General features: G+C 47.5%; 1 protein-coding gene across 3 annotated transcripts in view; it reads left to right on the top strand.

Annotated features, from left to right (window-relative positions):
• Positions 1–15,982, top strand: part of LOC115078928 — a 134,205-nt gene that overhangs the window by 80,964 nt on the left and 37,259 nt on the right. For all 3 annotated transcript variants that reach the window (XM_029582040.1, XM_029582039.1, XM_029582037.1), the window contains 2 exons: positions 6,550–6,669; positions 6,909–6,986. In XM_029582040.1, coding sequence (XP_029437900.1) covers positions 6,550–6,669; positions 6,909–6,986 — 198 coding nt within the window. The remainder of the gene's footprint in view (positions 1–6,549; positions 6,670–6,908; positions 6,987–15,982) is intronic.

Below are 15,982 nucleotides of genomic sequence, written 5' to 3'. Positions count from 1 at the left end.
AATGCTTGGTTAAACAACCAGGTCTTGAGTCTCTTTTTAAAAGTAGGTGCCGATTGTTCAATTCTAAGGTCTGGTGGGAGAGAGTTCCAAAGTTTAGGACCAGCGGTGGAAAGAGCTCTTCGACTTAGTGAAGTTTTGAGAGGATGGGCCTTTAGGGTGCCTCTCTGGGCTAGTCTAGTTGGACGGGAGGAGGTGTGAAGCTGTAAAGGAATGGTGAGGTCAATTGGAATAGAGTTATTGATGACTTTGTGGATTATTGAAAGGGTTTTATAGAGGATTCTATGTTTGATAGGGAGCCAGTGAAGGTTCTTTAAGATGGGAGTAATGTGGTCCCTTTTGTTGGATTTAGTTAGAATCCTCGCAGTGGCATTTTGTAACAATTGTAGAGGTTTCAAGGAGTTTGCGGGTAGACCAAGCAACAAAGAGTTACAGTAGTCTATTTTCGAGAATATAATTGTTTGTAATACATATCTGAAGTCTTGGAAGTATAGGAGGGGTTTTAGCCTCTTTAATACTTGAAGTTTAAAGAAACCTTCTTTTACAGTGTTATTGATGAAGCTTTTGTAGTTCAGCAGATTATCCATGGTAACGCCAAGATTTCTGACCTGGGTGGAAAAGGCTGGAGGAGATAAGGTGTGAATATTAGGTGAAGCGTAGTTGCCATCTGGAGTGATGAGAAGGAACTCTGTCTTGTTGGAATTGAGTATCAAATTAAGATTTGTTAGGAGGTTATTGATAGAAGACAGGAATTCCAGAATTGTAAGATATTTTGCAATGAATCTCTAATCAGGATAAGGATTTGGACGTCATCTGCATAAACATAGGGATAGATTTTCAAACCGCGCAATTTGGCGTACTTTTGCTGGCGCATCAGGCGCCAGCGGCCTCACGGGCAACCATTGCCCGCTGGTTCAAGGAAGTCATCAAGGCGGCCTACGTAGAAGCAGGAAAACCACCACCTCTACAGGTCAAAGCCCATTCTACCAGAGCCCAGGCGGTTTCCTGGGCAGAAACTAGAATCCTGTCACCTGCCGAGATCTGCAGGGCGGCAACGTGGTCCTCTATCCATACCTTCTCCAGATTCTACCGTCGGGATGTTCAGGCTCGGGAGGACACAGCATTTGCAAGGGCAATCCTAAGTGGACCACGGGCAGCCTCCCGCCCGGTTTGGGAGTAGCTTTTATACATCCCATTGGTCCTGAGTCCATCTGCTACACGCCAGGAAATGGAGAAATTACTTACCTGATAATTTCGTTTTCCTTAGTGTAGTCAGATGGACTCAGCAGCCCACCCTCGGCTGCCGTTATACATGGTCCTTCAACGAATCAAGGGTAAGCCATGCTTTCATTTATATAGAGCATCCACCCTGCCGGGTGTTGACGCTTTCCGGTTGAGCACACTGGCGGTCTCCAGCTATAGTCAACCAACCAGTTCAAGTTAATCAAGTTGATCAAGTTTTTAACGTTCTAATAAAAGTTATCTAAGTTAACCATATTAAGTTAATCAATCAGTCACACATATATCCACAATGCTTTGCAAGGAAGAATACTGACCAGCTGCACTTCCTGCAGGGGTATGTGTACTAGGGGCTGACGTCAGATTGAAATCTGATCCGTCTCCAATTGCTAACAGGAGTACACTATACCCATTGGTCCTGAGTCCATCTGTCTACACTAAGGAAAACAAAATTATCAGGTAAGTAATTTCTCCATTTTAGTAATTCCGTGAGAAAAATTCCTGTCAGGAATCTCTGCAGAGCTCCTTAACCGCGAGGCTACAGCTGCGCGGAAAAAAGAAGACTAAAGGTGGACCCCTGCTGGCTGCAGGGTTAGTGCCATGCTGAGCCAGACAAAGTTCTGGAAACTTTGACAAAAGTGTTCCATGATTAGGCTCCATCCTGTGATGTCACCCATATGTGAGGACTACCATCCTGCTTGTCCTGTGAGAACTGCAGTCCCTTGATCTCTCTGATGAAGTGTCCCAGGTACTGGTAGCTTAAGAACATAAGAAAATGCCATACTTCCACCAGGAAGTCTTACAGGCTCAATTGGAGGAAGTTCTCCATCTGGTGTGGAGGTCATGGCTTGGATCCATTCGCCTGCCCCACACTGCAGTTGCTGGACTTACCTGTGTCACCTCTCCGAGGCGGGCCTAAAGACCAACTTGGTCAGGGTCTATCTGAGTGCTTACCATCAAGGTATTGGTGGTGCACCCATCTCTATGCAGCTCATTGTAGGGCGATTTATGTGGGGGTTGCTTCAGATGAAGCCTTCCATGCATCCTCCTGTTGTGTCCTGGGACCTCAATGTGGTGCTAGCGTGACTCATGCGTGACCTGTTCGAGCCTATGCATTCCTGCGAGCTGATGTACCTAACCTGGAAAGTTCTTTTCCTCGTGTCAGTCACTTTGGCTCGCAGAGTTAGTGAGCTTCAGGCATTGTTGACGTATCTGCCCTACACAAAGTTCTTTCATGATAGGGTGGTGCTGCGTACTCCCTTAAGTTTCTGCCTAAGGTGGTGACTGATTTTCATCTTAATTGATCCATTGTTCTGCCCACCTTCTTCCCAAGGCCTCATTTTCACCTAGGTGAACAATTTGGGCTGCAAGAGAACTTTGGCCTTGTATTTCAAACGCACCACAGGCTACAGACTGTCCACACAACTCTTCATATCCTTTGATAAGAACAGAATGGGTGTTGCGGTGGGCAAACAACTAACTGGCTGGCAGATTGCATCTCCTTCTACTATGCGCAGACGGACCTTCATCTTGGAAGGCGCTTTAAGGCTCACTCGGTGAGAGGCATCGGTGGCTCACTTGCGAGCAGACCCCATTACCGAAATCTACAGAGCCAGAACATTAAGTTCCCTACTCACGTTTGCTGCTCACTACTGCTTGGACAAGAATGGTTGACATGAAAGTAACTTTTCGTCCAGTCTGTCCTTGGTAACCTCTTCCAGGCTTAACAACCCAACTCTCCCTGCCTAGGACCCATTGTTGTGTTCATGCTGTCTCCCTGTGTTATTAACAGCACCGCAGTTATTTTTGTGCCCGTTGGTACCTGGTTTGGTGCCTGTTAGTCATAAGCCTTACCGGGAGCAGCCTGTAGCTTGGTATTCTCCCATCTGTGAGGGCTCCATCATAGAAACATAGGAATGACGGCAGATGAAGACCAAACGGCCCATCCAGTCTGCCCAGCAAGCTTCACACATTTTTTTTCTCATACTTATCTGTTTCTCTTAGCTCTTTGGTTCTATTTCCCTTCCACCCCCACCAGTGATGGAGCTGCAACCAAGTGAAATATCAAGCTTGATTAGTTACGAGTAGTAGGGGAAGTAACCGCCGCAATAAGCAAGCTACACCCATGCTTATTTGTTTTACCCAGACTGTGTTATTCAGCCCTTATTGGTTGTTTTTCTTCTCCCCTGCCGTTGAAGCAGAGAGCTATGCTGGATATGCGTGAAGTATCAGTTTTTCTTCTCCCCTGCCGTTGAAGCAGAGAGCTATGCTGGATATGCGTGAAGTATCAGTTTTTCTTCTCCCCTGCCGTTGAAGCAGGATATGCATTCCAAGTTATTGATTCCCTGTTACATGTAACTGCTTTTCTGCACTATTGTTCAAATTGTAAAGTTTATTTTAATTGCACCCCTGTTTCTTGTGAACCAGCATGATGGGACTATCGTCTTGAATGTTGGTATATAAAAAAAACTTAAATAAATAAATAAAGTGAAGTATCAGGCTTATTTGGTTTGGGGTAGTAACCGCCGTAACAAGCCAGCTACTCCCCGCTTTGTGAGTGCGAATCCATCCTGCTTGTCCTAGGAGAAAGCAGAGTTGCTTACCTGTAACAGGTACGTACCAGGATCAGTCCAGACCGCTGTTTATGCCTCCCTTCCAGCAGATGGAGTCAGAGAAAAAATCTGAAAGGCACCCCCTGAGAACCCGGTGTGCTGCCTGCGATCCTTCAGTATTTCTCTGACTCCAGCAGATGAAGGATGACACATAAGAAATTGCCAAGCTGGGTCAGACCAAGGGTCCATCAAGCCCAGCATCCTGTTTCCAACAGAGGCCAAAACCAGGCCACAAGAACCTGGCAATTATCCAAACACTAAGAAGATCCCGAGCTACTGATGCAATTAATAGCAGTGGCTATTCCCTAAGTAAAATTGATTGTAGCCCTAGTATTTAAAGTTTATCCTGTGTCTTACTGAAGAGTCCCCTAATATAGGAGGAGGAATAGCCTAGTGGTTAGAGCAGTGGACTATAAACCAGGAGACCAGGGTTTGAGTCCTGCTGTCGCTCCTTGTGACCTTGGGCAAGTCACTTTATCCTCCATTGCCTCAGATACAAAACTTAGATTGTAAGTCCTCTGGGGATAGGGAAATACCTACAGTACCTGAATGTAAACCAGTATGATATCTCGATTGAGATCAAATGTCAGTATATATAAATAAATATAGGGGTTATGTTTTTATTTAAAAGATTAAAGCTGTCTGATATACAAAATTAGGGACCCTGGAAAGGTCTGCCTCTCTCCCTCTCTGTCTATTCCCAAGGAGCCATGGGGGAAGACCTCGTTACCATAAGAAACAGGTGACATTTACTTCTGAAAACTTAATCAGACCTTCATTTTAAATTTCTATTCTATTTTCCCCAATAATTCATCAGTGTTTACCATAACCAAAAGAAACAGGAGAAAAGGAGTCATTTTCCACTGATTTTCAGCTATTTTTTTTGCCATAATAAACACCGATACATTTCCAGGGAAAACAAAACAAAAACTGAAAACAAAGGTTCCAATCTATACTAAAATTAAGTCGCGGGGTTTAGAGAAGAGTCTCCCTGCTCGCAAACAGTGGCCGGCCCCGAGAAGCACGGGAACAGCGGCCATCTTGCCGGACACAAACTGTGGTCCTGATCCTTTTCCAAATTTTGATCATTAATAAGTTGGAGGGTTTTTTTTTTTTAATCCCTAGTTACCTTTGGCTAGATCAACTGTTAGTTTAAGAAAAGTAGGATCAAGGTTTAATAAGGTCAGTAAGTGAGCAGACAAATGTAGACCTCCCAAGGGGGGGGGGGGAGGGGCAGTCTTCCCCCTCTTGGTAGCAGGCAAGGCTGGGCTGGATGCCCTGTAGCCTATGTTCCCGGGGGTTTTTTGTGCCTCAGCCTGGGGAGTAGGGGGGATTTACCGGTGGGCCGGTCCCTCCCCCCTGTTGATACAGAGAAGTGTAATTCCTCTGAACGCACAGGGACGCGTCATTCCCCTGGTTTACCGGCATAAATACAAAAAAAAAAAGGGTATAGCATTTAATACAGCCAGTTTTAGTTTCCCGGGTCTCCGGAGGGGGTAATTGTTTACCCGGCGATTTTTCTCTCTGAAAACTTGGTCAGCCATGCCATGGGGAGCGCGTTGCTCCGCCTGTGGAGAGCTGGCAGCACGGCTCTCCCGTGAGGGACTTTGCTCGCGCTGTATCCCCAGGGGGGGGGGAAGGACCTTCTCAGCTACCTGGGACGGGCAAAGGAACGTCTCATCCTCAGTCGCGGGGTTTAGAGAAGAGTCTCCCTGCTCGTAAACAGTGGCCGGCCCCGAGAAGCACGGGAACAGCGGCCATCTTGCCTGATTTGCGCTCTGATGCTGTGCATGGCTCCGGGGGATGGGATTTCCTCTCCGTGGCTTTCTCCTCATAATTTAAGCCCAGACAGGCCTCCCGATTCGGGTATTGGTTCCCTGCCTTGTCCCTCATTTCCCCCCCCTCCCGGGGAGGGGGGGGCTTAAAGCGGCAGTACCCCTTTTCCTCTCAGTTTGTATTGTTATTGCATAAAGCTTACAGTACCTCTTCAGTTGAAGCCAAGCCAGAAGCATAAGTTGTTGTTAAACGCTGTCCCGAAGGAAGGGAAGTGTCTGGGGGAAAGATATGAACCTTCCCTTTGCATTTAGACAGCATCCTTAGAGGAAAAAAGAAGAGGAAAACAGAGTGTTTGAACGCATCTGGCTCATGCCGACATCTCCCCCCCCCCCCCCCCCCCTCGCTCATGAATTCTGTGTAATGAGACTGAAGGAGGACCCCGCGTGGGTGTGCAGATAGTGGCATGCTAGGCATGCTCAGTGTGCCAATCAAAGGTCTACAAACTTTAATGAAAGTTTTCCATGCCGGGCTCCATCTGATGATGTCCACCTATCTGTGAGGACTAACATCCTGCTGTCCTGGGAGAACACCTGTTACAGTTAAGCAACTGCTATCTCCAGAATGGAAGCATCTGTGTCACATTACAGAGGTTTAGCTTCCTGTTTTTAGTCATATCCTAAGGCATGTGTACCACTGCAGGTCAGAAATGATAGCACTGTGGCTTACACTCAAACTTGCATTCATACCAGACCCTACCTACCAGGTGAGAAGTAAGAAGATCTTTACCCTAAGGAGCTGAAACCAGCTGGGGGAAACAAAACAAAAATAAAACGAGCCAAAAATATTACAAAAGATTTCACTCCACTTCTGAGGTTTTCATGTGCAGTGAGTATGTTTGCCCCTAACTGATGATTTTTTCCTTTAGAAGTGCAAGTAAAAGATGAGGACGAAGAGGAGGAATCTGATCTCAGCTTCTCAAATGCAGCACCAGCGTGGGACACGGCCTCAGTAGAAGAACAAGAAATGTCAGATCAGTCTTATCCAGGTATATAACACCATCTCAGCCAGGACACAATAAGATAGAAGCTATAGAGTAAGACGCCATCTCGCACAGGCACATAATCCAGAGTCGGGTAACACACCCGCACAAATGACTAATGACCCCTTGGGTAGGCAGCGATCATCCACTCAGCCTTCTCTCAGCAACACAGCTCCCTTGTCTTACACATCTTTAAGTTTATCAGTTTACCCTCAAAAATGCAAATTCTTTCTTTTCATTTTCAGAGTACTCCTTCAGTCGGGAAGCAGCAGGTATTTTTGCTTTGCCAGCAAGCCGTCTCATAAAGAGCGAGCCTCAGAGATGTAAGTATCACGTTCACTAACTTGCAGATCCACTTCAGAGCATCAGCATGCCACATACATCTACCAGAATCTATCAGCTAGGCAGTCTCACTCGCCCTGCTGCTCTGATCCCTGACAGCTGGTTGGTCTCACTCTCCCTGATGCTTTGCTTTCCAACCCTGTTCTGGAAGCCCATCTAACCTCTCTGGTTTCAGGATAATCACAATGAACATGCATGAGATTTGCATACACTGGATCTCCCACTATGCCAATCTGTGTTGAGCGTATTCATTATGAGTAACCTAAACATAAGATCAGTTAGGTGTGACGTTCTTCTGAGGTGTGTGTCAACATGATCTGCTGTTGTAAGCCGATAGGAGAAAGGTCCCACTATCTACCCTCTGCTTCTGTGACAGCTGTTTCTATTGCAGTGCCACCCTTACCACTGCTGCCACCAGGGACCCTAGCTTCAGGTTTTTTTTCCTCAGTTTTTCTGTCTTTTGTCTCAGCTTCCATGTATATCTCTTCTCTTCTTACACAACCCCCCAGCTTTATTTACATCTTTCAGCTCTCATCTACCCTTTCAGTTCATTTTTCTGTCGTCTTCCCTTCCAGTCTTTGTTTGTCATCACTTCATCCGTATAATGCCTCCTTTCCCATTCTTACACTTTATCCCTCACCCCTACCAGCCCTTCATTTCTCTCTTCCCCATCATCCACCTTACTGCCTCACTTCCTTCCCATCTGTCCTTACCCCCTTCCCCAGGGCCGTAACAAGGGGTGGGCAAACAAGGCACCCGCCCTGGGTGCTACCCTGTAAATGGAGAGGGAGCACCACAATGCCCTTTTGAGTTAATCTGTGAGCACGCGGACCCCAAATGGAAGGGGATACCGATAGCAGCCATTTCCTGGTAATGCCGTTTTGTTCAACAACTGCCCTCTCCTTCCCCCAGCATCTGCTCACCGCCTCTTGCCCCCTTTCCCTAGCATCTGTCACCCCTTCTATATCGTATGCCCCCTGCTTCTGTCCCATCCCCCCCTCCCCCTTCCCAGCATCCACTTACCCTTACAGCTTGCCTCTCTTCTTCAGCATCCACTTGTCCCCACTTGACCAGCAGGTTCCTGTTCCTCAGCATCTGCTTGCTGCCACTTTTCTCAACATTTGCTCCCTCCTGCCACATGGAACCCACCCTTTATCACTTAATTCCCCTCACCCCCAGAATTCACTCCCCTGCAGCAGCTAACTGAGCGGTAGCAACCCACTGCTGTTTGTTCTGTGCCAGCACTGCAAGTGAAATGTGAGCACTCGTAGGCCAACATTCCCTGCCGGCTGATCTCACAAGATCAGCAGCAGGAAGGTGCTGGCCTGCATATTTTGAAGTTGCTTGCAAAGCTGGCACAGAAAAAACAATGGTAGGCTGCCACGCCATCGCCACCGCCTTTCCGTTTTTGCCAGAAGAATGCTGCATGGCTGCTCATGCAGACACCTTTGAAGTATGCCACCAGGAATGGGATGAGGACCACTGAACTAGAGGATGTTGCTCATTATCGGGCCGATACAGAAAGAAGCGCCGGCTCTCCCGACGCGCACATAGGCCAGTGTCCTGGGCAAGTGATTCAGTATTGGCCCGCATGCAAATGAGGACCCGTGGAAAAAGGATGCATTAGGGACACTAGCGCGTCCCTAGCGCCTACTTTTTGACAGGAGCGGCGGCTGTCAGCGGGTTTGACAGCCGACGCTCAATTTTGCCGGCTTCTGTTCTCAAACCCACTGACAGCCACGGGTTCGGAAAATGGATGCCGGCAAAATTGAGTGTCCGTCTTCCAACCCGCAGGCCGCTGGCAGATTTTTAATTTTTTTTTATTTTTGGGGCCTCCGATTTAATATCTCTTTGATATTAAGACAGAGGGTGTACAGAAAAGCAGGCATTAATTTCGGCCGGCTTTCCCTGTGCCAGCCGAAATTAATGCCTGCCTTTGGCAGGCATTAATTTCTGAAAGTAAAATGTGCGGCTTTGCTGCACATTTTGCTTTCTGTATCGCGCGGGAATGACTAATATGCCCATCAACATGCATTTGCATGTTGCGGGAGCTATTAGTTTCGGGGAAGGGGGGGGCGGTTTGGCCGCGCGTTTTCAACGTGCTATTGTATAAGGGGTAAAAACGTGCTATTGTATAAGGGGTAAAAATAGCGTGTCGAAAACGTACGGCCAAATGTGGGCTAACAGTGCGCTCCAACTGGAGCGCACTTAACTGTATCGGCCCATATGACTGATAGCCATCAGCAAGACCAGCAGCTCTTCACATTCACTCCGGATCCATCCTCTGCCGGAGGTACCCGAGCATAGGGTTGAGGAGACACTTCTTCCAGTCGAGGTGATGTTATCTTTCGCTCCCTTGGTCTCATGCACAACAAGTCACTTATGCTTGCTCGAGGCAGCAGAGAGCCCCTCATCACAGCCAGCACCCTAGTCTAAATCTGAGATGGGAGTGCATAGCCTGAACCAAATTACAGTGAACCTGGAAGATGTGGTAGGTCAGATTGACAAACTGAAGAGTAGTAAATCACTTAGACCGGATGCTATACACCCCAGGATTCTGAAAAAACTTAAAAATGAAATTTCAGACCTATTTCAGTTAATTTGTAACCTATCATTAAAATCATCCGTTGTATCTGAAGATTGGAAGTTGGGCAATGTAACCCCGATATTTAAAAAGGGCTCCGGGATGATCCAGGAAATTATAGACCGCGGGTTGGAAAATTGTGAAAACTGTATTAAGGAAAATAATCACAAAATATTTAGAAAGACATGGTTTAATGGGACACAGCCAGCATGGATTTACCCAAGGGAGGCTTCACAAATCTACATTTTATTTGAAGGCATGAATAAATGTGGACAAAGGTGAACTGGTAGATGTGGGTTATTTGGATTTTCAGACGGCATTCAACAAAGTCTCGCATGAGAGGCTTCTAAGAAAACTAAAAAATCATGGGATAGGAGGTGATGTCCTTTTGTGGATTGCAAACTGGTTAAAAGACAGGAAACAGAGAATAGGATTAAATGGTCTGTTTTCACAGTGGAAAAAGGTAAACAGTGGAGTGCCTCAGGGATCTGTACTTGGACCGGTGCTTTTTAAATATTTATAAATAATCTGGAAAGGGGTATGACGAGTGACGTGATCAAATTTGTGGATAACACAAAATTATGCAGAGTAGTTAAATCTCAAGTGGATTGTGATAAATTGCAGGGGGACCTTGCGAGACTGGAAGATTGGGCTTCCAAAAGGCAGATAAAATTTAAATTGGACAAATGAAAAGGGATGCATATAGGGAAAAATAGTTACTCAATGTTAGGTTCTATCTTAGGAGTTACCACCCAGGAAAGAGATCTAGGCATCATAGTTATTCAAGCAAGCTTTTCCGGACACAACCCAATGACACAATCCAATGACTCCAAAAACACCATTCTCTTGTATTTAACATCTATTTTGTATATTAGTTTGTACACTATATTTAATTTGTATATTGTTTAACTATTTCTCTTCTCTCCTTTCTCTTCCTTCTCCAAGTTCGGCTTCCCTTGTTAAATGTAACTGTACCTTCCGTCACCACAGTTCTAGTTTTTGTATATAATGCACTCCTGTTCTATGTAAACCAGCAAGATATGTCTTCATGATTGCCGGTATATAAAAATCCTAAATAAAATAAATAAAATAAATAAAATAAAAATAGTGGATAATACATTGAAATCGTCTGCTCGGTGTGCTGAGGCGATCAAAAAAGCAAATAATGTTAGGAATTATTAAGAAGGGAATGGTGAATAAAACGATGGATGTCATAATGCCTCTATCGCTCCATGGTGAGACCGCATCTTGAATACTGTGTGCAATTCTGGTTGCTGCATCTCAAAAAAGATATAGTTGCACTGGAGAACGTGCAGAGAAGGGCGACCAAAATAAGTGGCATGGAATGGCTGCCCTAGGAGGTAAGGTTAAGGAAGTTAGGACTGTTTAGTTTGGAGAAGAGACTACTGAGGTGGGATATGATAGAAGTCTACAGAATCATGAAAGGAATTGAAAAAGTTAATGTAAATCGGTTATTTCCCGCAAATGAGGCTGCTGAATTAGACATATTGTCTGGGACATTCCTCTGGGCAGCTAGGCAAAGCTTGACAAAAGGATGACAGAGCTTTGCTCTGTATGTGGCTGCGTGTCCTTTCCCGTGCAGCTCCATTTTCTACCTAGTCTGTTCTTTCCACGCTGCAGGCTGCATGCAGAGCTTTTTCCTCTCTCCTTAGAGAGTATCGTTGCAGGGAAAAAAAAAGCATGCAGCCAAGACCGCCTGGCTTTAAATTCTGCCAGTGCGACAAGATAATGTCCGCCACCAACGGGCACAACTATGCCTCTGCCCAGACCATGACCAGATGACATGCTGAGACTGCAGCCGCATGTCCCCCTGGTCCCAGCACCAACGCACCGCCCAAATCGCTCGCGCCTGTCGGCCCACGTGTATCACCAAGAAGGTCTCCTCCGTGGGACCACCTCATAAACGATGGGGCTAGGTGGGCCAGCCCCCATTCATTCCTCAGCTTCACCAGACCATCAGGCATAGGGAGCGTCAGACATACCCAACCCATCCACCAAGCAATCAGCGTCATCCGGAGTTGAAGCCCCAATGCAGCCGTCCAGCGCATCGCTCTGTGCCAGTGCACCACTCACTGCAAAGCATCAGGAGCATGAAGTGCCGTTGATGCTTGCGTCGAAGTTGAAGCACAAGGGAGAGTTGACGCTCAATGCACCATCGCCAAAAGCCATTGGGATCAACATGGGATGGCCCATTGACGCCGACGCAAGCCCACCAGGCATCGCGCAGCTCGATGCATTAAAGCATCTACAGATGACCAGGATTCACTTGCCTTCAATCCTTCAGGGAAGTCCTCCCAGAAGCCATTCCCAGCTGGGAGCCGCAAGGGGCCATCATCACTGACTAGGGGATCTCGTTTTTTCTAACAATGAGCTGGCGTCTGACTATGGATCCACTGGCTCCTCTCACTACTTGGAGCGCGTCTACTCTGATTTATCGTCAGTCTCCAAACAGAAGAGGTTAGCGGGACCTTTGCAGGAACCCTCCGAAAGCAACACAAGATGTCTTCCTCAACGGAATAGATGAAGATCCAGACCCGAGGTCCTGACTTGGACATCCTGCTGGCTGCACTGCCACCAAAGAACCCCCTAGCAAAGGACTCATCACCTTGTCCAGCTCAAGGGACCTTGGCTTCACAAACAATGTCACATATCTTCAATATCTTGACCCAATTCCTCTCCTCCGTGGAGGAACAGGGAAGCAGCAAGTCCCATCCTATCCCACACAAAGTCTCCCTCCAAGGCAGACCACCTTCACCTCTGCAAGAGGACATCAGTCCCTAGCCTCGATCCAGCAGCCTGGTTCCTGGACATCCTCTCTCGCTTTCAACGTCACCAGATTCCTCGATGGGGTACCCATCTGACCAGCTGGAGGAGCAACCTGAGCAGGCCTCCCTTCTGAAGGACTTCTCTTATTCAAAATTTGTGGAGAAAGTGGGCACTGGACTCAATATTGAAACTCATAAGGTGCCAGAAGCTCACGCTGAAGTTTTAGGAATTCTAAAGATCTTCGAAGCACTGGCAGAGCCAACCACTTTGCATTCCCATGCGGTGCAAGATGCTGTCACGACGAAAGCTTAGGGGTCCCCCTTCTCAGGGCAAGCAACCTCTTGAGAGACAGGCCTCAAGTTCCTTATGCATCAATCTCCGTACTACAGTGTGGTCCAGCTCCCACACACTTCCGTATTGGTTGAGTTGGCCATGAAGAGGGCTAAAAAATCATGTCTTCATTCGAATACCCTTCCAGGGCACAACTGTAAATATCTGGACAACTTTGGCAGAAGAGTGTTCCAGGTGGAGATGCTGAATGTGAAAATTCAGCAACACCAATTCTATATCGCCAAATATCTTTACGAGTGCCTTCAGTCGCTCAAGCTCCATTTCACTACCATTTCACTGGATGAAGTCCCGCCACAGCAATTCTGCGACCTGGAGGAGGGGCTAAGGCATTTATTGCATACCATATACGAGGCCTTTGAAACCTCCACTCGTACCACAGCAGAAGCCATAGCCGCTCAATGGATGGTATAGCTTCGGGCCAGCGCCATTCGAGAGGACATCCACGAGAAATTAGCCAACCTCCCCTGTCTCCCAGACAATCTCTTTGAACACAAGCTCCATGAAACTGTAGCCCAATTAAAGGAACAAAACATAGCAGTATTGTTTTTGAAGTCCCTCACTGAGCAATCCTCGACTAAAAAGTATTACCCATTATGCAGGAAGGCCTATTTCCAAAGATGACCATATACCCCATATTTATCATAACATCCACAGCCTTACCCTCAAACCCAGCCTCAGCCATCTCAACTGCAGCAGAGTCGCGCTATATAGAGGAACCAGAGACAACAGTGCCTACCCCCGAATAACAGTACAAAAACCCAGCTGGGCTTTAGAGGTAGCTGGGCCACTTTTACTGCTACATGTAAGAGGGAGAATTTCCTGTTTTTACCACTCTTGGGAAGCGATCACCTCTGACAGTTGGGTACTCAATATTGTCAGAATTTCAAGAACACACCGAATCTTCCCCACTAAGTAAGGCCGCATCAGTCCATCTCAGAGAATCGTCACTGCCTACAAGAGGAAGTCTCCAAACTACTCCAACAGCATTCTATCCAGCGGGTTCCCAGCTCTCAGCAGGACCAGGGATTTTACTCCCAATACTTCCTCATTCCCAAGAAATCGAGAGCACTCCACAAGAGTTCTCAACAAATTCCTGAAAAAGGAAAAGTTCAAGATGACATTTCTGAGCTAAAAAATTCAAACTTATCTCTATCAATTAAAAAGCAGAATGATAATACAAACAAAAAACAAACTTTGAAATGTTTGTATGCTAATGCCAGAAGTCTAATAAGTAAGATGGGAGAATTAGAATGTATAGCAGTGAATGATTATAATAAAGAAAACACCCACATAAAAGAGCTGAATACAAAACAGTATGCAAAACAGTATACAAACATACTGCACACCCTAATCTTGAGGCATTTTAAATAAAGCCCAAGTGAAATATATGAGGTATCCACAAAAAGCAACACTCATACATTCAGCTCTTTTATGTGGGTGTTTTCTTTATTATAATTATTTGAATATACACCGCTTTAATACAGTTTCGGTTGTTTAGTAGCAGTGAATGATGACAAACTTAATTGGCATCTCAGAGACATGGTGGAAAGAGGGTAACCAATGGGAGAGTGCTATACCGGGGTACAAATTATATCGCAATGACAGAGAGGAGCACTCGGGAGGAGGTGTGGCACTTTATGTCCGGGATGGCATAGAGTCCAACAGGATAAACATCCTTCATGAGACTAAATACAAAATTGAATCTTTATGGGTAGAAATCCCTTGTGTGTCAGGGAAGACTATAGTTATAGAGGTATACTACCGTCCACCTGGTCAAGATGGTGAAACAGACAGTGAAATGCGAAGAGAAATTAGGGAAGGTAACCAAATTGGTAGTGCAGTAATAATGGGAGACTTCAATTACCCCATTCCCTGTACGTACCTGGATCAGTCCAGACAGTGGGTTATGTCCCCAATCCAGCAGATGGAGTCAGCACAAGCTTTGAGGGGGCGTATCCATATATACTACTACCCCCTCTGCAGGAGTTCAGTATCTTCTGACTCCAGCAGATGCGAGTAGGGGAATCAGACTTCCCCTCCTTTTTCTTCACTTTCTTGCTTGATTATGGCTTGTTGTTGTCTTTTTCTGTGGATCAAGTTTGTATCAAGTTTGTATTAAGTTTAAAAAAAAAAAAGTAAGGCAGAGTTCTTTCAACTTCTGGGGAGTGGCTTATCTTCCTTGTCTCTTCTCTGCGGCCTTGCTGTTTATTTCTCGTTGCAGCCAGGGGTAAGTTTGTTTTTCCTTTGTAGTTTTTTCCTTCACAGCTCAGCCCCCGGTGCCCGCGAAAGCCGGTGGAGCCGGCCTCTTCGCTCTTTACTCCCTCACCCGCGGCCATTTTACAGCTCCTCATGGGCTGCTGAGCCATTTAGGGAAAGATGTCTGGGGCGGGTCGTGTGGCCAGGAAGGCCCCCCCGCGGCACCCTCCTCTATTTTCAGACAGCGGGCAGTGCGGGCCGACCGGGCCCCCCCGCAGCGGCGCCTTTGTGCGCGTGGCCCCCCCCCCGTGGCTTTTTCTTTTCTCCTGCAGCGATCCCGATGCCGCGGCCGTCCCGCTGTGCGGCCTGCGGAGACCCGGGGTCCCGGATTTCCCGGGAGGGCATCTGTGCACGATGCCTTCCCGGGGGGGAAGGTACCTCACAGTCCCTGACTGATTTCTCTTTTTTTGCCCGGGCGGTGCGGGCCGGCCACTCCGCCATTTTTGGCGGGAACGGCGGCCATTTTACATTCTGAGCGCCCTGAGGCGCAGGCCACGAGGGGGAACGGATCCCTGGAGGCCACGAGGGAGAACGGATCCCTGGAGGACTCTACCAGCGGGGGTGTTCCCCCGATTTTGGTGCAGGAACCAAGCACCCAGAGCCAGGGAGCAGGAACCACGCCGCCCCCGAAGCGCACCCGAGCAGGCCGGGTTCTCTCCGGAGTTTATCCTGCTCATGCATACCGCTTATCTGCAGGGGCTGGAAGCACCTGTGGGACCCCCCCCCCCTCCTAAGATCCCTCGGATGTCGCCCTCGACGCCGGCCCCCCCGACCCTCCGGGAGTGGGGGCCTCCCGCCTTCCTACCCGGGTCCGATCCACGCCCGCGGCAGTGGGGGCGGTGCCAGACCCAGCGGGACATGGACTTGACCTCCCGGACGGGGGACAAGGGGACGGCACACAGGAGGGGGATGATCCGCGTACCCTACGCCTCTTCCAGAGGGAAGAGCTGGACGACCTCATCCCGCAGATCATCCAAGAATTAGATTTGGATCCGCCAC

The sequence above is a fragment of the Rhinatrema bivittatum genome, chromosome 1 (genome assembly GCF_901001135.1).
Source record: "Rhinatrema bivittatum chromosome 1, aRhiBiv1.1, whole genome shotgun sequence".
Taxonomy (NCBI): Eukaryota; Metazoa; Chordata; class Amphibia; order Gymnophiona; family Rhinatrematidae; genus Rhinatrema; species Rhinatrema bivittatum.
The sequence above is the reverse complement of the archived record's forward strand: the minus strand, read 5'-3'. Positions and strand labels throughout refer to the sequence as shown.